The sequence below is a fragment of the Silurus aristotelis genome (genome assembly GCF_946808225.1).
Source record: "Silurus aristotelis genome assembly, chromosome: 20".
NCBI lineage: Eukaryota > Metazoa > Chordata > Actinopteri > Siluriformes > Siluridae > Silurus > Silurus aristotelis.
The window spans coordinates 12735433-12761754 of record NC_139593.1 but is presented as its reverse complement, the minus strand read 5'-3'; the positions used below and the strand labels follow the sequence as shown (position 1 = coordinate 12761754).

The 26322-nt window shown below is 37.9% G+C and overlaps 5 protein-coding genes and 1 long non-coding RNA gene across 8 annotated transcripts; 4 read left to right on the top strand and 2 right to left on the bottom strand.

Moving 5' to 3' along the window:
• Positions 1–1155: 1155 nt before the first annotated feature.
• On the top strand, positions 1156–4812 carry LOC310716190 (zona pellucida sperm-binding protein 3-like). The gene is made up of 8 exons (XM_083523179.1): positions 1156–1668; positions 1750–1862; positions 1939–2036; positions 2993–3167; positions 3251–3377; positions 4246–4334; positions 4415–4488; positions 4588–4812. Exons 1-8 carry the CDS (start codon positions 1171–1173, stop codon positions 4635–4637), a joined length of 1224 nt encoding a protein of 407 aa, XP_083379305.1. The 5' UTR covers positions 1156–1170; the 3' UTR covers positions 4638–4812.
• LOC310716191 lies at positions 4474–9215 on the bottom strand. The gene is made up of 4 exons (XR_014530529.1): positions 9058–9215; positions 8560–8737; positions 8337–8463; positions 4474–4538 (listed from the first exon to the last, which is right to left on the bottom strand). It is a non-coding gene; the product is annotated as an uncharacterized lncRNA (long non-coding RNA).
• A 329-nt stretch (positions 9216–9544) lies between these two features.
• Positions 9545–11878, top strand: LOC310716188 (zona pellucida sperm-binding protein 3-like). Its single transcript, XM_083523174.1, has 8 exons — positions 9545–10092; positions 10173–10285; positions 10361–10458; positions 10632–10809; positions 10907–11033; positions 11334–11422; positions 11502–11575; positions 11673–11878. Exons 1-8 carry the CDS (start codon positions 9595–9597, stop codon positions 11822–11824), a joined length of 1329 nt encoding a protein of 442 aa, XP_083379300.1. The 5' UTR covers positions 9545–9594; the 3' UTR covers positions 11825–11878.
• Positions 11879–11915: 37 nt separating this feature from the next.
• On the bottom strand, positions 11916–14704 carry LOC310716187 (inositol 1,4,5-trisphosphate receptor-interacting protein). The gene is made up of 2 exons (XM_083523173.1): positions 14532–14704; positions 11916–14130 (listed from the first exon to the last, which is right to left on the bottom strand). The coding sequence occupies exon 2, from the start codon at positions 14127–14129 to the stop codon at positions 12093–12095; it is 2037 nt and encodes a 678-aa protein (XP_083379299.1). The 5' UTR covers position 14130; positions 14532–14704; the 3' UTR covers positions 11916–12092.
• Positions 14705–15337: 633 nt separating this feature from the next.
• On the top strand, positions 15338–18782 carry calhm1b (calcium homeostasis modulator 1b). Its single transcript, XM_083522556.1, has 3 exons — positions 15338–15497; positions 15683–16272; positions 16423–18782. Exons 2-3 carry the CDS (start codon positions 15718–15720, stop codon positions 17038–17040), a joined length of 1173 nt encoding a protein of 390 aa, XP_083378682.1. The 5' UTR covers positions 15338–15497; positions 15683–15717; the 3' UTR covers positions 17041–18782.
• Positions 18783–20744: 1962 nt separating this feature from the next.
• Positions 20745–26109, top strand: LOC310716181 (RING finger protein 122). 3 transcript variants are annotated; one of them, XM_083523170.1, is made up of 6 exons: positions 20745–22065; positions 22799–22949; positions 23808–23850; positions 24448–24512; positions 24842–24924; positions 25972–26109. In XM_083523170.1, the coding sequence occupies exons 1-6, from the start codon at positions 22041–22043 to the stop codon at positions 25980–25982; spliced, it is 378 nt and encodes a 125-aa protein (XP_083379296.1). In that variant the 5' UTR covers positions 20745–22040; the 3' UTR covers positions 25983–26109. The 3 variants fall into 3 exon arrangements, with proteins under 3 accessions (XP_083379296.1, XP_083379295.1, XP_083379294.1); XM_083523169.1 differs by having other exon boundaries at positions 20755–22065; positions 22547–22949; positions 24448–24489; XM_083523168.1 differs by having other exon boundaries at positions 20834–22065; positions 24448–24489.
• Positions 26110–26322: the final 213 nt, after the last annotated feature.

Genomic DNA, 26322 nt, shown 5'->3' with positions numbered 1-26322 from the left:
TGTAGGTGCTGAAGAGAAAAAGGCCCAGTGCCCCCCTACGATCTTTCTCTGTAAGTTTGTGTGTTCATTTAACATAACGTATACTGTATTTGTAATATGTTAATACGTATTAGGTGTGAGAACTTATACAGCATACTGACCTGAAGTGGGTTTCTTGGAAAACAGTTTTTTTGGAAATATTAGTAATAAGATAGTTCTGAAATTACTTTGTGAATGAAACATAAATTTCTACTCAAGGAAATATCATAAAAATCCTACCTTCAAAGACATTACTCCACTGGGTGTTGAGCGAAAGCTCACTATAACCTATAGACAAACTCTTATGACTCAGTGAGGAGTGTCTTCTCATTTTGTCTTTTTCATTAAGGGCTTATTTGTGTCTTCACATCCTCTGTGTGCACATTTCAGGGCAGTCCTAATGAGAGCCCTTATGTTCCTTAACATCATTCTATCCAGATGTGACACACCTCCAGTGGCAGAGTAAATGACAGTGCTAGTTTTGTGTAAGTAAAGCTCTATGTTCTATGAAGTCTGGATAACAGCTAGAGTTTCTTGGTGTTGGGACCCTATGATGGTTTTGGGATAGTTATTACGAAAACTGCACCATGACCTTGCTGAAAATCTTGACATGCATAAAAGTTGGTGTCCAGGTGCTACACACTGCCCCTAGTGGTCCTCTAGGGACAAGCCAAAAATACATAGCATACTAAGGCTTGATGGGTAAAATGAAGAGCTACCTTCACAGCATTTCTCTCATGTAAGGACCACATTTGATTACCAGATTAATTTTCTGGTGAAAGTGCAAGGTTACTGATCTTCAGGACAGACTGTGTAAAAAAGATTCTTTCAAATAGATAATAATCTCATTTATTTAACAATATAAGGATGATTCATGCCTGCAAAGAGTGGGGTATACTATGTGAAAAATCGGTACAACAACCCTGATTGCATCCACCTATTCACACCTACAGAAAAAAACAAGGGGCAACTGAAGACATCCACCCTCAATGACTCCCTACATGCAATTATTTACTAACAGCCAATTAACACCAGGTGAAGCGCACGCCCAATCACACCTTAACCACCCTGTGCTGTCTCATCTAGCTGCTATAAATGGGCTACGGTTTGCTTGGAAGATTTTCTAGTGGGTCTTTTAGATATGCAAATAAAATGTTGCTGAAAGCTGTGTTTCTCTTGGTGGCGCTGCCTTACATGGTGAGTCCTTATCCTTTTATGACTGCAGCAGGTGAGACATGGCCTGAACTGGAGGAACTGTTGCCAAATTACAAGGATAAAGCTTCAACAAACCCCACTCCTAATACTCCATGTCCACCACTGAAGTTACCACAGTTTCAGCAAATCCTCTCCTCAGACGTCCATAAACTTGTTTTTAAACCTGCAAGAAACCACAGACCCGTAACTGATTTAATGAAGTCAATATTGCTGCCGAAACTTCTTCCTGCAACAGAAGCACCTCAGCCTTCAGAATCCAACAATATTGAGCTTTTGTGTCACGTTGACCGGATTTATGTGAGGGTTGTGAAGAGTCTCTTTACCAATCCAGATGCAGGGAAATATCTCAACGTGGGAACATGTTCTGTGAATAAAGCCACACCTGAACATTACTACTTCCTGTACCCTATTAACAACTGCAACGCACAGCGTCAAGTATGTATTTCTAATCTAATCACTTTTTTTTGTTTAAAATTTCCATAATTAAATTCCTCTTTGAAAATGTCCCTTTTGCAGGAAAATGAAAACCATGTCTTGTATTTAAACACACTGTTTTATGAGCCTGTGACTGATGAACCAGTTGTTCGTGAGCTTCCATTTTCGGTGCCTCTGGAGTGTCGTTACAACAAGTTAGAACTTTTTCTCATCATATACAATTTAATGTACTGCTTCCAGTAAATATAACTGCCAATACTTGCTTTATAGGCATTTCCGTGCCTACAGTGTTGGCTATCGTCCTCAAATTGAAGCAGGCACTGTTTTCTTGAGCTTACAAAGTGGAGTCTCTCTCATTCCTGTAGATGGTAAGCATACTTGGCCTTCTGTGTAAGGCCAGATTTTATAAGACTAGTAATAGTGTATGCTTTTGGGGTCAGTTCAATCATTACTCATGATCAGAGGTGGAAATTCACCAATTACATTTACTTGCATCACAGTAATTGTTTTTTTGTTTGTTTGTTTTTTTCTACTTTGTAAAGTAGTTTTTAGAAGCTGTGATTGTACTTAAAGTATAAAGTTAAATACATTTTAAATCATTGTTACTGGGTAAAAAAAAAAAAATGAATGAAGGGAATCGTACCCCTGAAACTACTGCACTGATTGATAGGCAGAACACAAATGCAAATGCCAGTGATTCAGATTCAGCTAAAAGTGAAATTCTGAATCTGCATTTGTGATTTCTCATGATCATAAATTTCATAACAGGATTTTTTTTTTTCCTTTTTAGGGGGGGTTTGGGTGCTGTGCTGCGAAAGTGCATGACTCTCATTAGGCTTTCATGAAAAACTAATTTCAGATTTCTCCTTGTTCATTTTTAACTACTCTAGAATCCTCAATCCCTGCTGTTAAAAAAGTACATTTAAAATTATTCTTTTTACTTGTAGATTTCGACTGGTAAATGTACTTTTACTTAAAATTTCATTTAAGTAATAGTACTTCTAGGTAGAATTTTATTACTCTTTCTACCTCTCAATTTAATCTTACTGAACTTTGAAAATGCCTTTTAGTGCAAGTAGCTGCCTAGATTAAACCTGTTGCATTGGTTCTATCTTTCTATAAGGGTTTCACTTTGACTGCTATCTGTGAACAGTCCATTCTAGTCAATCTTGAAGTGCCCTTTTTGTAACTAGAATAACACATTTTCAGAAAGTTGTCTTTGGAAAGTGCTGCTTTAGAGATGTGCTACAATTTTGGCTACATTGACTTCTGTTTGTGTGGGGTTTTTTTTTATTAATTTTTATTTTTGGGTGGGGGTTTACAGAGAATTGGGAACCACTTGCTACATGGCAGAGTTTTAAAATTGGCCAGCCAATGTACTTTGAGGCCAGAGCCCCAAATGGTCATGCAGGAAAGAGGCTCTACATCAGCAAGTGCTACATCACTGCTTCTCAAAACCCTGATGATGCACTTAAATACACTGTGACTGACAACTATGGGTAAGGAGTTTGCTAATGCTAGCTTCTGCTTTCATTTATTGTTCCATGTTGTGTATGTGTAGACTTTAAATCTTTTTGTGCAGATGCATGGTGGATGGTAAGAAGACTCTTCAAAGCATGTATTACCCTAGTGACGATGAGACGATGTTAAGGTTCTCTATAGGAGCCCTTATGTTTAAAGACACGGTCTCCCATTCTGCAGACAAGAAGGTAAATACATACAAGCTGACCATGTCTCCCCAATATCCTGCTACAGTATTTAAATAAAATGGTCAGAAATGGAAAAGTACACATCCTTCACTTAAGTAAAAGTACAGATAAATTTTTTTTTTTTTAAATACACCTTTACGCTCTGGTAAAAGTTGAAATACTGAAAATGTCTAACTCAAGTTAAAGTAAAGAAGTTTGTGCTCCGACATGTTCTTTAGTTAAAAAGTATCCATTACTACTACCTGTTTTAATGTCACGCTGGTAACTGGACCTCACATCATATAACCACCAAATTATATATAAATACACAAGAACTTCAAATGTTATCTAATGAATGTATCCAGGCTGAATATCCACCATATAGAACACAAGCAGAGAAAAGGAGACCAGGAATATCTGTTCAGTCATGTTTACATCATCGACACCCTCGGTCTCATCCACGTTTACCCCAGACTTCTTGTTGCCTTCTTCCTTGCTAGTTGTTAGCTTTGTAAGCTAGTCCACATCTGTAGTGCACGATAGCCAGGAAATGCTACAACAGTGGTAGAAGAAAAAGCAGTGCGATGAAGTTTGGTGGGCAGAAACGTATATGCAATAAAAAAATATTCATCAATCATGTGACTAAATAGATTAAAACAAAGGTTTAGCCTGGTTTCAAAAAATGTAAAAACAAAGTACAGATTTATTTTTAAAAAAACTTAAATAAAATTTAATGATTAACAGTGTAAAGTTCTCAAAATTAATGAAGTAAATCAATTTAGTACCTTAAAGTATTTGTATTTCATTACTTCCCATCTCTGAAAATGGTGATTGATTTGCTTAGCAGTAATGCTAAGTCACTTTCGTTTTTGATCTTTGAATCTTCCAGGAAATGTTTATTCATTGTGAAATGTATCTGGGACCAGAAATACCAACTTCAAGTACAAAATCATGTTCCTACAAGGCAGATACACAAGGGTGAGTTTCACTGTATTGCACTACCAAAGCAAACATTTTGATTGTACAGAAATCTAAAATGACCTGTTGCTACACTTTAGGTGGTCAGAGTTGTATGGAGAAGAGTCTGTCTGTGCTTGTTGTGATGCTGCTTGTCCTGCTCCAGATCCTTCAGGTTGGTTATGAAATTACATTTGCGTGCAGTTGAGACCAGCAGATCTTTTGCTTAAAGTAAGCAGGAGAGCAACATTAAATGTTTTAATTTGTGATGTAGTGTTTGTGCAGGTGGTCTCCAGCAGTTCCTGGGCTGTTCAGAGTCAATAGAATAAACAAGCTTCACAAAAATCTGAATCACTGGAGGAATCCACGAACTACGCAGCGTTTCACTACTTCTGGAAAAAGGCGAATGATTAAAAAAAAAAAAATGAAGGGATTAGTGAATGATTAATCCATGTGCCTCTTGCACATAGACTATAATAAAGATTTTATTTTCCCAAAAGAGTTTCTTGTAATAAAATCTCTGGGTTTTGGCTATTTTTTTTCTTTAATAGAAATGTACAGTTATAAGCTAGTTTAGGCTTTCTTTTTAATCGAAACTTTTTAACTAAGCTTCAGGCTTTGCGGTTCACACATCTGTTCCCTCACTAAACTGTTACATCCATTCATACTATCAGGTTCACTGTAAAGGTGGCTGGTTTCAAGAACCTATAGCACCAAGCATCTAGGACATGGTGGGTTGTTTTTATTTATTTTAGCTGAGCAGATATGTATTTAGTGTAGACAAGAATCATTCTATAAGCATTGAACATAATTGCCAATGAAAGCCAATTCAGGAAAAGTTCTCATTAGGAATTTTATTGATCCCATGTAGACAACTATGGTTTTATTAGCATGGAAATGCATAATGTATCTTTTTGGGCCTATTAATTGTATCAATGTAAAGTGTCCAGACTAATATATTGTAACCTCGTCTAAAGTGCTTCTTGTGCGGCTTACAAAGGTGAAGGCTTGAGGAAATGAGAGCTTATATTTACAGAAGACAGGAACTTGAACGGACATGTAACAGTGCCTAAGACACCCAAAGGACCTGACCTGCCTCTATATGAGGAAAATCAGCCTGAAAGACAGCTTTTTGAAAATCAAACACTATATACTGTGAAAGAGAAGGTAATTGGCTTGCTTCAATAGCGGGGTTGGGAAGAAAAAGGTTTAGTGATGGGTCCATGAAAGCAGACATGGTCCTGCAGACACTACGTTGGAGAAACCAGACTCAATCCAGGATATTTTTCAAAAATGGCTGCTTTACTTCTATTTTTAACTAGAAAAGGGTTTTTTTTCCAATTATATTGGAAATATAATTGAAACCTCTTGCCGTTTTTGTTCCACTTATTCTGAATGTAAAACATTCTGTACAGCTTTACAAAATGACATTTGGATGGGATGAGACTATTCCTAAAATGTTAGATAAATTATGTAGTGTGTATATAACAGTTTCTATGAAGCCAAAAAAAAAAAAAAGGCCACTCATGTAAAAGAGACGCAAGCAACAATAGACAGTAAAATAAATGTTGCTTCTAATGATTTAGAAGTCAGTGGATGACCATATGTGCGCAGTATCACTTGGTTCAAGCGTTTTCTTTTTTTTCCCCCAGATAATCAAGATCTGTTGAGAAGTGAGAGTGATAACTAACACATGTATCCTTAAGAGACCTACAAGTAAAATCTGCATACTGTAAAAAGGAAATAGTTGGCAGTAACTTTGGTAATCACTGTCTAAAAGACTAATAAATAAACTGTAAACAAATACAAAATTTATGAGCTCAAACTGCTTACAAATATAAGAATATATAAAAGGCTACTCAAAAAGGAAAAATGGGGATCGTGAACCAAACTAAAATGTTACAGCCAAAAGTTAGATATTTTCCCTTATTAGAAGTTTGTTCATTCAAATTATTTGTAATACTTTATTGATAATTACCTGATCAGTGTATGTCCTTACTGTCAAATGATAGAGCATTCATCCACAGTACAATATCAAATGTTTTATAATATTGTATTCTGTTTATTATTAGTAATAATAAATTTAACATTGTAAATGAGTGCTATGTGAGCAATATTATTTGTGACAAATCAATGCTACAGTACGTACTGGCCAATGAATTAATGCATATACCTGTTGCTAAAAGACTAAAGGTCTTTTATTTTAATTATTATAGAGAATTATTATAGATTTATACAGAGTAAAAATAGAAAATTTTTGGTTTAACAAAAAAGGTTTTTTGTTTGCATATAATGGCTTGTCTGAGACTCTAGTGTTTATATCGGTCACTACACCTAGACAAGTATATAGACAGTAGGCTGTGTGTGAGATTTTTCGATTCCTTTTTGTAAGCTTTCTCTATATATTAGGTTCATTTTCAAATCATTGAACACTAAGGTCTGTAAATCCGAAATTCATTAAGATAAAATGTTAAAAAGTAGAACAACAAGACAACAGAGCATGTAAATGAACCCCAAACCTTGCCCAAATACAGATTAAAAAATACATTTAATTTAATCTTTAACATGTCTGTAACATAAATAAAAAAATAATAATAATTAAATTAAAGTTCAAAAATCTAATTAGTATTTCTTGGCACCTACTAGTTCGTCACTAGTCTAGTAGAAGTGTGTATGTAGCTTATATTAGACAGCTTTTTTTTTTCCAGATAGATAGATAGATAGATAGATAGATAGATAGATAGATAGATAGATAGATAGATAGATAGATAGATAGATAGATAGATAGATATACATACATACATATATATACACACACACATATATATATATATATATATATATATATATATATATATATATATATATATATATATATATATATATATATATATATATATATGGGATTTCACATGATTTTGGTTTCAGAAAATAATCCATGCCAGGGTTCGGCTTGACTATACTTGATTATACCAGCGTGGGTTTAACTGGGCCTGTGTCTTTGCAAGTACTGTACATGCAGAAGCAGCGTAGTGTAAGCACCATTATTCACTCTTTATTCTGGCAACTTGGAATTTGATTAATTATTCCACAGACAGAGACTTTTCAACAGACTGATGTTCTGTTTTTCTTTAAAAAAGTACTTTCAGACTCATCATTGAGCTGCATCAAAAACTCTAAACTTACATTTGAAAGTATCTACAAATCTAGAAAATCCAAAAGACTAATAAGCAAAACAGACCTTTTGTTAAGTTTGAAGGCTAAATTGAGAGGTTTCAATTTCAGCATACATTCCAGTAGTAATCCATGGCTTTAGAAAATGCCTGGTGTCTTTGGTAGGTACGAAACATCTACTGCTAAGACAAAGCCCACATTCAGCATCATTCCTGGATGGAACAAGCATGGATCACTGCATTTGGAAAACAAGTACCTTAAGGATTGAAGCCACATGTCTTTTTTTTAAACAGAAAAAAAAGAGAGTTTAAAAGGCTTTGGATGGCTCTATAAGCCTCTTCCGTTGGTCCCATGGTATCATTAAGCAGCTATAATGTGAAATGAAAAAGATTAAATTGCCTCAGGAAACTGTAAGTTGTATTGTAATGCCAGACTTGCTGTGTTTTTGTTGTTGTTAGAAAAACCTCAAAGTGAATAAAGCAATCAATTACTTAGAGGTCCTAAATACATAAATAACCTAAATACAATTCGGTTATTTAGTATTAAATAAAATCGATCGCACAAGCAAACAAACACACATGGCATAAGCGCATGCTCACCAGCAGAAGTCAGACTTTGCATAGAAAAATCATTCCCTATAGTGTCAATCATAATTTGGTTAGGGCGGTTAGCCTAAGCTGTAGATCACACCCAATCACTCCATAAACACACCTCTTTCAGCTTACGTTTAATATGCAGTATGTTTGCATACTTGATTTCAGGCATTTTAGCAAATTAAGTGTAACCCTTTTTCATGGGTGGGTGGGCAATGGGAATTCTAGAAACAGCCCTGAATTACACAATACTTACAGTCTTGTTTTCAGGCTGGGAGACCATGTCCTTAAACACAAGCTCTCCCACAGAGAACCTAAGTGTGGCCTTATCGTCGCTAGGGTAGAACATGCTTTGAGGAGTGTTCTTACCAACCACCATGCATCTGCACAAGAGGATTAAATGTTTTCATAAACATGCATCTATATACCTTTTATAAAAAGTTACAATTTACAGCAGATGCTGTAGCATTAGTACTTACCCAAAGTTGTCTACCACAATGTATTTGGAAGTAGTAGTGTCAGGGTTCTGAGATGCCGTGATGTAACACTTGCTCAAGTAGAGCCTCTTTCCATCATTACTATGAGGAGCCCTGGCTTCAAAGTACATGGGCTGGCCTATTGTATAAGACTGCAACGTACCAAGAGGTTCCCAATTCTCTGCAAGATAAATAAATCATTTGAAAAGTCTAAGAATGAACAGCTTCGTCATCTAAATGATATGGAACAGTCTCAAATGGATGCACATTATTGCTCTAAAAACAGCTTGATTAGAGGCATTCAATCCATTGGAAAATTGTTGTAATTTATTTTAACACTAGTATATTCTAGAGTGAATCATTTAAGAAGCACCAGCTAAAAATCAAGTTGTTATTTTGTATGAACCCAAAATGATACTGACCAAAATGTAAGTACTCCTGTATTTATTACTAGGCTTATAAAATCTGGCCTTACACATAAGAAAAGCAGAGTGTGCTTACCATCTACAGGAGTGAGAGAAACTCCACTCTGTAAACTCAAGAAAACAGTGCCTGCCTCAATCTGAGGACGATAGCCAACACTGTAGGCACGGAAATGCGTATAAAGCAAGAGTTAACCATTAGATTTACTAGAAACAAGACATTTAAATATTGAAGAAAGAAAAAGTCTAACTTCTTGTAACGACACTCCAGAGGCACAGAAAATGGAAGCTCACGAACAACCAGTTCATCAGTCACAGGCTCATAAAAAAAATAAAGCAATCAATGACTTACTTTGGTTATTTAGGAATAACTAGAATCGATCGCACATGCAAACACACATGGCATAAGCGCATGCTCACCAGCAGAGGTCAGACTTTGCATAGAATTATCATTCCCTTTAGTGGCAATTATAATTTGGTTAAGGCGATTAGCCCCAGCTGCAGATCACACCCAATCACTCCATAAACACACCTCTTTCACCTCATCTAGCTGCTATAAATGGGCTACGGTTTGCTTGGAAGATTTTCTAGTGGGTCTTTTAGATATGCAAATAAAATGTTGCTGAAAGCTGTGTTACTCTTGGTGGCGCTGCCTTACATGGTGAGTCCTTATCCTTTTATGACTGCAGCAGGTGAGACATGGCCTGAACTGGAGGAACTGTTGCCAAATTACAAGGATAAAGCTTCAACAAACCCCACTCCTAATACTCCATGTCCACCACTGAAGTTACCACAGTTTCAGCAAATCCTCTCCTCAGACGTCCATAAACTCGTTTTTAAACCTGCAAGAAACCACAGACCCGTAACTGATTTGATGAAGTCGATATTGCTGCCAAAACTTCTTCCTGCAACAGAAGCACCTCAGCCTTCAGAATCCAACAATATTGAGCTTTTGTGTCACGTTGACCGGATTTATGTGAGGGTTGTGAAGAGTCTCTTTACCAATCCAGATGCAGGGAAATATCTCAAAGTGGGAACATGTTCTGTGAATAAAGCCACACCTGAGCATTACTACTTCCTGTACCCTATTAACAACTGCAACGCACAGCGTCAAGTATGTATTTCTAATCAAATTTTTTTTAGTAAGGTTGCGTACTTGTCTTTTATTCCCCTTTACCATTTTGTCTTTTGCAGGAAAATGAAAACGAAGTCTTGTATTCAAACACACTGTTTTATGAGCCTGTGACTGATGAACCAGTTGTTCGTGAGCTTCCATTTTCCGTGCCTCTGGAGTGTCGTTACAACAAGTTAGAACTTTTTCTCTCTTCAACAATTAAATGTCTTGTTTCTAGTAAATCTAATGGTTAACTCTTGCTTTATAGGCATTTCCGTGCCTACAGTGTTGGCTATCGTCCTCAGATTGAGGCAGGCACTGTTTTCTTGAGCTTACAGAGTGGAGTTTCTCTCACTCCTGTAGATGGTAAGCACACTCTGCTTTTCTTATGTGTAAGGCCAGATTTTATAAGCCTAGTAATAAATACAGGCGTACTTAATTTTGGTCAGTATCATTTTGGGTTCATACAAAATAACAACTTGATTTTCAGCTGGTGATTCTTAGACATTTCAAATGATGGTGACTTATTTATCTTGCAGAGAATTGGGAACCTCTTGGTACGTTGCAGTCTTATATAATAGGCCAGCCCATGTACTTTGAAGCCAGGGCTCCTCATAGTAATGATGGAAAGAGGCTCTACTTGAGCAAGTGTTACATCACGGCATCTCAGAACCCTGACACTACTACTTCCAAATACATTGTGGTAGACAACTTTGGGTAAGTACTAATGCTACAGCATCTGCTGTAATTTGTACCTTTTTTCTATAAAAAAAATAGATACATGTTTATGTAAACATTTAATCCTCTTGTGCAGATGCATGGTGGATGGTAAGAACACTCCTCAAAGCATGTTCTACCCTAGCGATGATAAGGCCACACTTAGGTTCTCTGTGGGAGCCCTTGTGTTTAAGGACATGGTCTCCCAGCCTGAAAACAAGACTGTAAGTAGTGTGTAATTCAGGGCTGTTTCTAGAACCCCCCCCTAAAATCAAGTATGCAAACGTACTGTTTATTAAATGTAAGGTGAAGGTGGTAGGGCAGAGGGTGCTCACTGGCACCCCCAGCTGGTTGTGATTTAGCTTGCCTATGCCTAAAAACTGCATGTGTTTGTCAGCCCAACATCTTAAGAGGTTTGCTATGCTGGCAATATAGCAGACCACATGCTAAAAATAATTAAATGTGACTAGATCTTAAAAATTTGTCCCAGTTAATTGAACACTGGTTTTTGTTTTTTCCCCAAGGAAATGTTCATTCATTGTGAAATGCATCTTGGACCAGAAATACCAAATGCAAGCACAAAATCGTGTTCCTACAAACCAGAAATGCAAGGGTGAGATTCAAGCCGTTTCACCACTGAACAAAATGCCTTGGCAAGTTAAGGTTAATTTTATTTCTGTGCACTGTTTTAGATGGTTGGAGCTGAATGGTGAAGACTCAGTCTGTGCTTGCTGTGATTCTTCCTGTCCTGCTCCAGATCAATCAAGTCAGTCATGACTTTCTACTTCAATGTAAAGAAACTGTCCTATATTTGCCATATGGAAGGTTAACAACTTTTTTTTTTTTTTAATCTCTTGATGTAGCAAGTATGAAGGTCTCCAGCAACTCTTGGAATGTTGAGAAGAGCCAGACTGACCAACTTCCACCAAAATCCTTTAAGCTAGGTGAAGAGCCCCTGCATCGTGGAGGGTTTGAGATGTTTTGGGACACCTTTGATGAGGAAATGCTTTATTAATGCATGATGCATTTGTTTTATTACATGTCAAATAATAAAGCCTTGTTGGTCAAATGTGTTGCAGTGTTCAAAGAACTTCAATGGTGGTGGCTTTAGTTATTAACTTGTTTAATGAACCATACAGCACATTCATGAACAAACAACTTGGTCAAACACACAACTTGTCAATGCAGCCTTTATACTTGGTTGGATATTAATACACCACTTGCAAGGGTTACTTATGGGTTGGGTACAGTCATTTTAAAATGTCACACTAACAAGTACTGTTTCACTTCCTCTTTAATGAGCTTTTAATTAAGCCATACTCCTGGATAAGCACAGGTGCATTTTTCACTAGTTCTTGAAAGTGGTGGACAGTTTTCTTGTAATGTTCTTCATCCAAAACCATCGGGAAAAAGAGATTGGTTGGCTTTGCTGTTTGAAATTCTTTGGGAAGTCCAATGTCTTTAGGAACAAGTAAATTCCCAACTACAGCATGGTGAAGTTCTTTTTCTTGAAGTCTCTGCCCAAGAAATGCAAACATATCGGTCAGTCTGCACATTAGCTGCTCATGTTTCCATTCTGTGGGATTGTACATCAACAGATGCAGCAACATGGATTTAAGGTGATGGTTTGTAAGCCCACATTTCCCGGTTAGACACGTTTGCTGTTTGTGTAGAAATGAGAGGATTTGGAGACACTCAATATGACATGATTTGTAGGGAAGAGTTTTACTGAAGTATTGAAGGAGTGCATTTTCATAACTAGCAAAAGAAATGGGCCAGTCAATGTCTGAGATGTTTTGATTAGTTGAAAGAAAAGAGACTAAATATGCTTTAGAAGCTTCAACTTGGACTACAGGTGTAATATTAAATAGAATAACCTGCCCTGATCGGAATCGCACTCTCAAAGCCCCGGGAGCCACCCGGCTATGAAATCTTAGCTCAAGTTCATACTTGTGACTGATTTCTCCCCATGCTTTGATAATCATTGTCCTGAACCATGTCACTACTTGTTTTTTAGAAAGATATGTATTTTCTTGGCATAGTGAACTCTCGGCTTTATTTCTCCCAGCTTTGCTTGTCTCACTTTGAGGATGAAGAAGACATAATGTATCCTCATCAGAATTTCCATTCATGCAAGGGCAAATGTTTGAAGTAGTTACAGACTTCACCATTTTGATCTTACCTAAACCCAAAAGTAAGGCATCTTTCTCCTTCCAAAGTTCAACATAAAATCTGTGTGACCTTGGTGCAGTTATGGGTACATAAAAGTCACATACCACAGTCTTTCCTGTAGCCCAAAGCTCATATACACTGCCTACACCAATAAAGTCGCCAATAAGCATGTCAGATTCTTTATTGCTAGCTTTTCTTGCAGCTTCCAAAAGTTCATCCACAAAACCTTCAACAAATTCACATACTCGGCCACGTGTGCTCTGAGGTAATTTTACACACTGATCATAAAAGCTACTCAATAATTGGTGGTCAGGAATGCATATTTCTGAAAACATAGCAGTAGATCTACCTGTAGTCTTGCATTTGATTGAAAATGCTGTTTCTGAGCTTCGTGAGCTTTTGGTAATGTATTTCTTGAAGAAGCGGATCAATGATAGTATGGAAAGAATTTTCAATAAATACCACTTGTAAGTGTTTTCTGTTGACTGCTGGCTTGAGCTAGTGGACTGTTCCTCATTTATATCTTCTGTGCTTTTTTTTACTTTTCTGTGTGGATCATCTTCAGATGTCATTTGGTTTAACATTCCTTCCACTTGATCAAAAGAGGAAGAATGAGCATTTCCTTGGCCTGCTTTAGTTTTGGCTTCATTTGGTGTCTCTGTTTTCTGATCATTGTGCGACGGTTCCTTCTTGTGCCCTGATATGTCCTCCACGTGAATGTTCTTTATTTCGTTCTCGAAGGCTTTTACAATTTCTGGCTGTACCCCATTTCCTGGGGGTAAAACTACATCCTCTGTGACTCCATGTTGTACCTCTGAAGGCACAGTATCAGGATGCGGAACTGTTTTAAAAATGTGTAAAACATCCATTTGGTGTTCTGGTGGATTTTCAACTTGAACATCTGTATCATCCCCTTCCTCATTTTTCAACCTGCGATGACTTTGCGACACTTCCTGATTTGAATGTGGCCGCCCTGTGGTCACCTGATGCATTTCCTGCTCTAGCTTGGCCGTCTCCTTCTGCAGCAAATATTCCCGCTCTTGCATGTCTATGAAGATGTTTTCCTCCTGCTCCTGATAGACAGTGTGGTCCTTGATGTACAGCACGCTGAACACTACTACACACGCTCGCAGAAGCATTTCCTCCATCCTGTATGCAAATGAGGAAATTATTTTGTCACATCCATTACATCCTTACATGAAACAGTGTTTGATGGACTTAAGATTTAGCGAAAAAATATTATCACTAATGCAAAAAATCACGATAGAAAATAATCCTGGATTATATGATACAATGTTCACCAGTAGGTTTATTGTCTTATGTAGTAAACTAATTTGATGAGTAAAATTCATTTTCAAAATATTTTGATTGATTGCTATGTGAACTTTTGGAAAGCACGTTTATCCAGGAAGATCTTATAGTGCACCAACTCTTAGTACTTCTCGACTTCCTGATTTGAAGTGAATAGGTAGCTTTTTTTTTCTTATGATGCATTGTCATCATTTTAGTAAAAAATATTCAAACAGAGAAGTAGATTTCAATCTACTTACCTGTATATTTCTGTTTCTACAATCCAAAAGTATTAGAACATTTCAGCATCAACGTTTGAAAAGTCGATTTTAGTGGGCTCTAAACCACTGCTCCTTTTTCTACAGAGGATGTTGCCTATCACATTGAAATAGACTTCTGACAGCACGCTTCCGCTCTCTGCCCATGTGTGACTCTTTCCTGTGAGAGAATGAGTGAGAATATGCTCAAGCTCACAGTGCTGTTGAGCAAAGGCCTCTATCAGTGATTATGGCGAAATATATTGTTGCAGCTACACGGATGTGCACATTTTCTGAACAATTACAATTATTTAGGCAAAGCAGAATGTTAGAAGCAAGAAAAAGAGGCAAATATGGAGAGAGAAAAACATCATTTTGTCAAAATAATTGATCACATTTTGTCTTTCTGTTCTATGTATTTTAGTGATCGCAGCTTCTTACAGAATGACATGGCACTGTATAATTTGAATAGGGCGAGGCAGAGACTTTGGCTAGGACCACACCGCCAGTGCGTGGTTATGTCACGCTATGTAAATGAAAAGACTATTCTGTAAAATAGAAAATATAGAACATAAAAGACAAAAACAATTATATGTCTATTTGTATATATGTGTATTATATTTTGTTTTTTTATGAACTATTAAGAAGTTCCATAAATCTGCTGTTTTTTATATCACCTGAGACTGTCACATGTGTGAATCATTACATCACAGACCAACAGGTGTGTCTGAGAGAAAGAGCGAGAGAGAGAGAGAGAGAGAGAGAGAGAGAGAGAGAGAGAGAGAGAGAGAGAGAGAGAGAGAGAGAGAGAGAGACTCTGTGTAGAGGGTGGAGGTGAAGTACATTCTGTCTTTTTTTCCGATCTGAAGACTGCGTCAACACTTCAGCTAGCCCAGAAATACATTTTACTCTGCTTTTCTTACAAAATTTGGAGTAATTACTTTCTGCCAAACAGCAATTTAAAAATTGGTAAGTATATTATACTCTGCTAGCATTTGTTTCTGTATACATCTGTATACATAAGGACTCAGGATGTGATTTACTTAGTGCTTAGGGACAGATTACTGTTCTTGATCTACTTTATAGTTGGAACATGGCTTGAAATAACAATTGACAGTATTACCATTTCATAAGTCTTTTTGTGTCTAGTACAGATTTCATTTTCAAGAACTCTACCTAACAACCCAAAATGGATAAGTTTCGTATGATGTTCCAGTTTCTTCAGTCCAACCAAGAGTCATTTATGCACGGTGTTTGTGGGCTTATGGCCTTGGCTAGTGCTCAACTCTATTCTGCATTTGAGTTTAATTGCCCCTGCATGCCTGAGTACAACTACTCCTACGGAATTGGTGTATTGGTCGTCCCAGCTCTTTGGTTCTTTCTCCTTGGATTTGTCCTGAACAATAACGTGTCTATGCTTTCCGAGGAATGGAAACGACCAGTGGGTCACAGAGGCAAGGATCCTACAATTTTGCGCTACATGTTTATTTCCGTATCCCAGCGTTCACTGATTGCTCCTGCAGTTTGGATTACTGTCACATTAATGGACGGGAAAAGCTTCCTCTGTGCATTTAGTATGGATTTGGATATTTCTGAATTTGTGATTGGAAATTTTACTGGATATAACATGTCAGAGGAGGAGATGATAACGTTGCTTGCCAAAATCCCTTGCAAGAACATATTTGATGGACAGCATATTTTATCTAGAGAATCAGCCACCAGGTATATACGCTGTGTGTCACAGGTATAACAAGACCATTTGTTCTTTTTCGCTAAATTATTTAGTATGAGTATAAATTTTTAGTATGAGAACCTTTCATTAAATTCTGTACATACAGCATTAGTTTATTATATTGCACTAACTCTTTCTGCACCTATCTCTGTAAACGTGCAGGCATTTGGCTGGCTCTTCCTGTTGATCCTGACATTAATTGCATTCACTGTCCGTGCCATTCGTCCCTGCTTCAGCCAAGCGGTGTTCCTCAAAACCAAATACTGGTCGCACTATGTTGACGTGGAGCGCAAGATGTTTGACGAGATGTGCGCCGAACATGCCAAGAGTTTTGCCAAAGTCTGCATCCATCAGTACTTTGAGAGCGTCAGCGGAGACATGCAGAGTTTACACGACCAAAACAGGAATGACAGTAAAGAAGCCGATGATGAAAATCCCAATGAGGATGATAAACTTCTAGGCATTCATGCCCTGGAGGACATGAATAAAGTTTTGTGGAACTGGCACACGTCTAAACCTCCGTTAACTCTGAGAAAGAATGGAGCCAGCGATGATGCAAACAAGAAAGCAAACGAAAGCCGAGACGGGGTGAAAACTGGCTATGACAATGCTTCATTTAGCACAGATCAGAAAGCCTATGAGGATGGATACGTCACATCGAAGAAGGGAAATAGCTACATGAACGTTGACGGTCCCATGAACCAGCACACCTGGACTGCACATGATCATGCCTCTGGCATTAAAAAGAAAGAATGGGCTGTGTATTACAGTAAGGTCTGAAGATCTTAGCGATGGAGATATTACTAAATGACCTCTGTATTTTGTAGCATGCCAAGTCAAGTTTTCATTTAAATCAAATCAGTTTTAGACCTAACATTCTGAAGAATGTCTGGGTAATAACTGACCTGGTTTGCCTTCTGATTCCTTTGACTACAGCTTACAATTATACACTTTTTAAACCAGAAACTGACTATTTATTGTATGGGAATGTGTGCATTATGGGGTGGTGTCCAGTAAATGCTCAACAGAGCGCTTTCATCTTCTCGAACATTGTGTAAAGCAGCTAGCAATTCCTGAACAAATGCCAACAAAGCATCTTAATATCTTGGACATGGAAAAAAATCGTTCCTCTCTACATGTCTAATCTGTGTGTCTCGTCCGCAAGCGAGTCAGACTGCACTCGAACAAGTCTCACTGATCACTGACCCTCACCACCTCTTGCAAATCAGGCCTGAGAGACAATCATGCAGCTTTGCATACTGATGAAGAACCAAAATCAACATTTGCATCTGTTTGCATTTATCAACTTTTTTTTTTAATGTTCCTTTATTTATATTATATTTAAAATTCATATCAGATTTTAGGTGCTTTTTTTGTGTTCCTAATGGACAGTAAGCATATCACTACATTGCACAAACCCGGATTATATGATTATATTAGGTGTAACGGTAGACGTAATTGTACAGACCCGTTTCGTTGCGGGGCTTTCGGTACGGTGCACATGTGCACACTCTTTTTACTTGCGGAACAAAATCTGATTTCCCTCACAAACATATTAAGTGGAGGACTGCAAGTTTTGTCCCTTCGCACTTTGAGCGCAGTGTCACTGTGGCCACTCGATCCATTCCCGGAAAAACTATTTTGTTTTGCGCTTGCGTGAAATTCACTTTCTGCCATCGTCAAAGTCTAGCGATATGAATTATTTAGATTTTTATGTACACCTTCAAAAATTTAGCTTCAAAAAATAAAATCCTGACAATTCCACATATCGAGGGAGTGAATGAATTAAAGAAGGAAGGAATGAAGACATTTGTTGAAGTTTATATCTTTAGGAAAATTTAATATTAAATGTAAAACACACACACACACACACACACACACACACACACACACACACACACACATTTATATAAAGATCTGTATTACCAAATCAGGGTCTAATTTAATTAAATGTTTTCATTAATTAAATTTTATTTAATTAATTTGATTTGTCAATTTAATCAGTCAGCGTAATCAATATAATTAAAAAGTGTATTGCATTAATTTGATTTTATGTTCACTGTTTATGTTCACAAATGTTAATAATAATATTATTAATTATTAACTTGCATTAATAAAAAATAAAAAAAAAACTACAAGCAATTTTTCTCCTAACTGTACAAAAATTGAACCGAACCGTGACTTAAAAACCGAGGTACGTACCGAACCGTGAATTTTGTGTACCGTTACACTCCTAGATAATATGCATGTGTGACAGTAGATGATTTAAACTAATACAAGAACGTTATTGTGTTTTTCCTCTGGCTCCACCAGAGGGCACAATTGACTATATTTAATACTCATTTATAGCATAGAAAATCTGAATTAAATACTTCTTATAACTGAATGGACCTGAAAAAAATTTATATGTAATCTGATTATTTATGTGCTGCCATCCAGTTACCCAAATGATTTGTATGAGAGCCCAAAGTCTGTTCTTGTTTCCTGATAACAGCATAAACAATTAAATATTTGGTATATTATGTTTTCTTATTATTGTCCATGCATGGTGATTTAGGGGTCTGCATGTTTACCCCACACCTTCAGGGTTGTGGGTTTAAATACTGCTTTTCCTCTATGTGTGCTTTTGTTCTTTCTTTGCTTCCATGGTTACCTTCATTGTAGTCTGTTTTCTTCACCCGGTCGAAAGATGTGCATGGTAGTCTGATTGGTAGTGTGTGTGTGTGTGTGTGTGTGTGTGTGTGTGTGTGTGTGTGTGTGTGTGTGTGTGTGTGTGGGCTCTCTGATCATTTGGCACCCTGCCCAGGCTGTCTTTAAATTCCCTGGGATAGGCTCCAGGTTTCCCCTGTAACCCTGTTAGGATAAATGTATAAAAATTATTGGATTGGGGTTCAAACCTTTAACTCTGTCATGGATGCCCCTGTGCGTTGAACCCTACATTTTTACAAGCTGGTACACTGTATGTGAACAAACGAATCTTGATGTGGTTCTAAAACAAATCAAGGCTTTACTTCCTATTTAAAGCAACAATCTGGCATTTTTTCCTCACAAACTCTATCTAGCTTTTGAGTAGCTCATGTGGATTTGTCCCAGCAGGAATTTATAGACTTGGTGATTAATATAGTGCAAATTCAAAATTCTGATCCACATATATGAGTATACCACTAAACATTTCTAGTTGCTTGTATGCCACCATGGGGAATCCCTTTTATATTATTAATTGTAGAACATTTCCAATATAACGTAATGCTTCTAAAAAATGACAGACTTCCCCGAACTGAAATTCCTTCCTGTTTTTGCATGTATCTTAACCAGAAGTAAAGTTTGTCGTATTCTAAAATCTGGTGAAAAAATCCCAAAAGGGAAAAAATATAAATAAATAAATAAATAAATAAAAAATGTCTATCTCAGTTCCACTGAAAGAAACACCAAGCCCGACTCTACATTTTAAAACAAATCTACTTAAGAGACCAAAAAAAAACCCCCAACATTACTGCCTCATTTTAAAGAATGATTTGTTTACAGCTGGGAAATGAGCTTTTAATTTGATTATCAGCATCATCAACATCAGTCACTCCCTTAATCACAAGCCTCATTGGTGTTTCTCCAGTCAACCCAACCTCTGTCTTCTCATACAGTGGGGAAATAATCCATTATTGATTCAGTCAGGTCAGATTTGTTGGCTTTTATTATTCCAATCTATATTTTTCGGTCAATAAAACATTTGAAAGACACCTGTTTAAATGAAGGTGGTGCATCATGGGCATTTTAAAAATCAGTATCGGACCACAAACTGATTTAATTACACTTGTATCTATCTCAAAATGACATATAACTGTCCAATAACCTTTATTACATCAGAGAAGCACACTTTACTTAACTAGCAGGGGTTGAAACATATAGGCAGAACGAATGCATTTATTACAAGTATAAACAAATACAAGCATTTCTCAGCAAGATCCAATAGATTGATATAAATGTATGCTTTCCCAAAGCTTCTATAGTATCATGGGTCGTGTTTTTAGTTCAGATCACAACTGCCATCTTGTATTATAATTGAGTTTCAGGAAAAAAGTTAATAAATTTTTCCTTTAATTATGTATGTGATATTAAAGCATACACTACAAATAACTACTGTAGCTATGAGCCTTGAGCCCTTCAGCTGCTATCTGTCTTTATTTTGCTTTCCAGTAAGTCACTTTCGATAAACACATCATCGTTCTTTTCCACAGTAAAGTGACACATCATCATGAGATCACTGGTAGGATTAAATGCCTAGGTAAGGGATGTATACTGAGATCAGTAGTTTGGCCTAAATTTGCCAGAAGGCTTTGTTTGAACGATCTCTTCTACTTTGCATTACTGCGGTGTTTGGAGTATTGCATTATTGCTTTGCTGTGCTTCTACTATGTGAGCCAAAACTAAAAAACATACAGTTTTTGTTGTCATTATATTTATGTCTCTGCTGCCTGACAAAACAAGGGCCATCATCCTGACCGTTTGTTTTGCTCTCGGTGTTTCGTCTGCCTATGTTGTTCCTGCCTATGTTCCTACTGCAGTGTACATGTGTGCTTATGACTTTTCTCCAAAAAGACAAAGAGGAAACAGAAAGAGAGAGAGTGAGAGAGGTCATCTTTGGACTGCAGTCACCCCTGAAAAAGACAAGGAGAAAGAGAAAGAGAGAGTGAGTGTGAGAGAGCTTGGAGGAGGGGAATAACACACAGGATGGAGGGAGTGTGAGGCGATGGGAGGGTGCGAGTGGATGAGTTGCGAGGCAAACCGGGGATCACATGAGCAGCAGAGATCTGTTTACAAACTGAGGCTTGGAGGCTGAGGCAGCAAGAAACACCACAGCTAACACTCTGGGACAACAATATTCTTCTTCTAAACACACATTTACAAACACACAGATAATGCTTCACCCTACACCCAGTCCAGAGAGAACCAGGGATTCTGGATGAATTTGTTTTTTAGCCATTGTGAGTTTTTGTTCTTCCTCTTCAAGGACTGACGGGACCAGATGGTTTGTGGTGGTGAGAAAAACACTCCCCCATACAGGCTGCATATACAGTCATACTTTCTACTGACAGATCCTTCTTCGTTTCGAGAACTCGTATGAGGACGTTTTTGTTTCTGCTTTTTTCTTCTTCTTGTTCTTCTTGGAGGGGGCCCTGTGTAAGGAATATCCTTTGACGGATCAGCCATTTTTTTCTTCCCTTTTTTCTTTTCAGAGATAAACAAAGAGGAGGACTTTTCTTATAAGCAGAATGACATCAGATGGACAAAACCTGTCGAAATCATTGAACATTTTTCCAGGATATGTTTCCATAGATGGCCTTAATTCAGATCTTGTGGAGCAGTTGAAGGATTTTCTTGAAGTCTTGTAGACTCTGAGATGAAACAAGCTTAAGAGAGGGAGATTCATGACCTGTTTTGTCCTTGCGCGACAATGAAGGTGGTCTGAGATTCCCTCAGCCTGGGTCACTTTAACACTCCAGCTGAGGCTGAATCCAAACACAGGAAGCGAAGATCAAGGACACGACATGGTCCCTTTTGTCTTTGTGTCCGCGCGCACGCCAAATCTTTTGTGTCGACGACGAGCGATGACAGTAAACACGCCGAGCGTCCAAGCCTGATTCCTAACACAGGAAACCCGAGGTGTCCTGCGACTGCGACTCGGAAAAACTCCCCAGGAAGAAAAAAAAACATTAAACATAAACAACAACAATAATATCACGGAATCCGTGAAAGTATCAGTTCCTAGTTCCGGGTCGGATTACATGCAGCCATTCCAATGGTGTAACGGTAAGAAGATACACTACAAACTTGTGTATATCACTTTTTATTAATGTCTGTTGATGTTTTTATGACACTTCTCATTTCCTTTTACTCACTTATTCTCTTCTGGAGGGCAAAATATAATCCATAGACGAACTAATTCTTAGTTTTGAGGTTTTGTAGACAATCCAAAGCTGATTATAAAAGTATATTTGGAAGACCACCAACACCACCAACAATGTCAGTCTGTAGCCATCGTATTAGTAGAACCATCAAATACCATAGAGAACCACAAAACATTGAGTAACAGTAAATAAAACAGATGTCAGGCATCAACTTTCTTTTCTTTGTTTCATGAAACGGTCTTGACTCCTTTGTTCATATATACATGACATAATATTACATTCATGTCACATGAATTTGACCAGAAATGTGGCTCCCAATTCATTTGTTTCTGTATGAATGTTTTTTTTTTTTTGTTGTTTGTTTGTTTTTTTACATACGCCAGGTGCTTGTCTCTGAAGGGCCAGATGGTGTTTTTTTTGGTCGAGGCCACACCACCAGTCTTCCATGTTTGCTTTGTGCAGTGCTAATTACCCAGAGTTCCCTTGGCATAGAGTGTGTGGAGCACGACCCAAAAGCCAACGGTCTTCCAGGCCGAATGTGTGGCGCCGTGCTTTCAGGATTGGCCCTGTTCCAGCTACGGATCGCACATCCGTGTATCTTGATGTGAATGAATGAATGATGTGTTTGTGTGTAGGCTGCCTTTGTGGAGTAGGACTGCAGCGTTCCCACTGCAATATGCCGTCGGAAGATCTGTACCATTTGCCGCTCAACGTCTATGTCATCGTGCTGGGCATCGGCTTGTTCATCTTTATGCTCAGTGTCATCTTCTGTTGCTACCTGTTCAGGTGCGAGAATGCGCACATGCACACACACACTAATATATGTGCGAATGGTGCTGGTTCACATGGTCCCTGCATAAGCAAAACCGAAGGAAGACACTTAAAGACACAAATTCTCCGGCTTTTATCCATTTGCCAACAGTTTAAGAGGAGACCACCTTTATTACTATAAGTTCATCTCATCGCATCCCACTTCCTCTGTTTCATATGGATCAGCAAATCCACTTTTATAGCTGATCATAAATATCTACGTATAAGATATTTGAAGAGCAAATATGATTTCCAACAGACCAACTCTTTCCATCGCTATAATAGGCCAATACAGATATTTCATCACACTTATCCTTTGTAAGAAGCCTAGCGACCAAACTAGCTTCATCAAAAAAATCATTATATTATTTATATAATTATATTTATATAAAAACATATTATTTACTTTTGTTATTAGATGTAATCACAACGCAGCTTCACACAAATCCAGATATGGAATTTTATTTAGCTCTATAATGATCAAGCCGGAGGTGACCATGAGATCCTCCAGAACTGACACGAAGAAGGAAACCTGGAGAAGAACCCGACTCAATAAAGGAACCCATCCTCTTCTTTGTTCTGATTAATAACTGTACCAATTATATTCAAAGTATGAGTTCATTGTGAACGAGTCCTGGGATGAGCACAAGGTAGTAATAATGATTATATCAGCAGTACTTAGGTGCCAATCTCCAGTATTCAGTCACGGTGTTGAAGTCTTTATATAATAATGTGGAAGGCAAAACCAGTATTTGTTTTCTGCACCACATGATGTGCCAATGGAACACACACAGGAAGTTCATTTCTTTTTTTCTTTTCTTTTTTCTTTTGCAGGTTGAAGCAACAAGACACAAGACAGCAGTACAGCTACAATGAGGTACTTGCACTATGGCTACCATTACAACATGGAAAGACTTTGTAGCTTCTGCTCGAAGTTTAGTTTCAAGCGCATGGTCTATTTTCTTTGCTCTTGGACGCTTGTCTGAAAGAAGACTTCATTTTTGGTCACGTTATTTTATTAACGTGAACGGAACCTTTCGTCACGGACTGAAATCATTTGACGAAAGCAGATATTTCATCCTAATAAAATGCAGAGTCTGCATGTTAAGAAGAGCAGATGTGTGTGTATATATAGAAAAAGCTCTGTAGTCGTCATCATGAAACCCAATCTCACTCCTCATATATGACCTTCAGACGATGACCTCACAGCACTGCGGGTTTGTATGTGTGGAGCGAGCGTCCTTGCTTGACACAAGGCATTTGGCAAGCGAACAAAAACGCGTCATCTGCCAGTCCGGATTATGGGCCACGCTTAAACTAAGGCCTTATTGAATCGAAGCAAGAACTAAGCGGCATTCATTCAATGAAACGGTTGCTAAACAATCTCGTTATGGAGCGATAGTCATGGGATTTTATCTGAAGAATAACAAGCAATTGTTCCAGCGTCGTCTCATTTCTCCTGTTTTTCTAACAGGTGGTGCTGAAAGGAGCAGGGAAGAAGCTGAGCCTTCTTGGAGTACGTGTGCAAGCTCTCATGTGGTGAATTTGTGTTCACGTGTAAACTATACGTCTTGGCTTTGACACACGGTGTGGGTGTGTGAGGTTGATCTCACTACCAAAGTGTTTTTCACACTTTTTTTTTTTTTTTCTCAGTGCATGTGCTTTTTAACATTAAGGCTCCTGACAATATTTATATTTAAATACAATATATACTTTTGAGCTGAAAAGTCCCTCAAATCGGGGATTGTTCATTACGTATTGAAAAGAAAAGTGGGACATTTTTGCTAGATCGATTCACAAATTGACTATTCATTAAAATATTTGAAGTCCTCAAAAAAAAATGTGTGTGTCTGATCTGTCTGTTACAGCAACCCTGTGCAGTGTGTCTGGAGGAATTTAAAGCCCGGGATGAGCTGGGCGTGTGTCCATGTTCACACACATTTCACAAGAAGTAAGCACTAACGCTGGCTAATTACCGGAAATTCTAAAAAAACAAAACATACGATTGCATTCAGAAATAGTAGGAAAACCTGTTCATCGTGGATTTGCCAAAAACACTCCAGGACATGATGAAGGAGCTTTGCCAGGGACATGGTGGATGTCGAGCATTACGCCAACAGCAGCTAAAATATCAAAAGCATCTTATGAAAGGTTCCGTGCCAGCGTCCGTAACCACTTACACTTTTGATATTTGCAACTCTTTCCCAGTGGCATCCACTTACACCTGATCCGAAAATAGCTTCAGGCTTTAGAGTGCTAACGCTGCTCATGATGCGCTAGTAAACCCAGTCAGCATTACACAAAGGACGACACAAGTTACTTTATATTGTACAGAAACGGTGCCAATCAATCAATCAATCAATTATTGTACTACACTATGGACAAAAGTAGTGGGGCACCTGACTGTTCCAGCCATATGTTGTTCTTCCCAAACTGATACCTCAAATTTGGAGGCACACGATAGTATAGGATTACATTTTCCCTTCACTTGAACTTGGAGACCAAAATCTGTTCCAGCATGACAATGCTCATTGCGCAATGTGAGCTCCAGGAAAATATGCTTTACATGGGTTGGACTGGAAGATTTTGAGTGTCCTTAAGCTTTTGTCCATATCGTGTAGCTTGTTTGTATTTTGGGAAATAGAACCAGATTGATTAGTTTGAAAATCTTGAGCACGTTCAGACAAAAAGAAACATATGAGAGGAATTAAGTATAGCAGATTATTTATGTGGATAAATGAAATTCAGTGGATCATTTTTTTTTTTACAGTGCATGTCAAGTTTACTTGTTATAATCCAGAATGTGTTCGAGTAGTGGCCCTTATGTTAGTGGGTCTAACACAATGTTTTGTTTTTGAACTGATCACAAAGTACTGAGAACTTCCAAAATCAAAAAACCACTGTCAAGCAAACATCTTAACAGCTCAACTGTTAGGTTTCTTGTATACTTACTCTAAACAGAAAATGTGTTATGATCGTCTCATACTGTTCTTTTCAGGTGTCTGTTGAAATGGCTGGAGATTCGCAGTGTTTGCCCCATGTGCAACAAGCCCATCATGCGGCTGCACAACACACCCCGTGGGGCAGAAGGGCCACAAGACCCTGAGGAGGTGTGATACAATTAAGAGTGGGGGGGGGGGAAACAACAACATAAAAATGGCACAACCCCAAACACGTTGGGCCACGCTCATGTTTCTCGTCTCTACAAGTGCTATAACTCTGAGCACACAAGATCTGACCACCACTACTGGAGGAGACGAGATACAACCTCCAAATGCACAACCCCTGGAGGCCTAGTGGACTTGAGAAGTAGCACCTGATTGGCAAAAATATTTGGCAATTTTTTTAT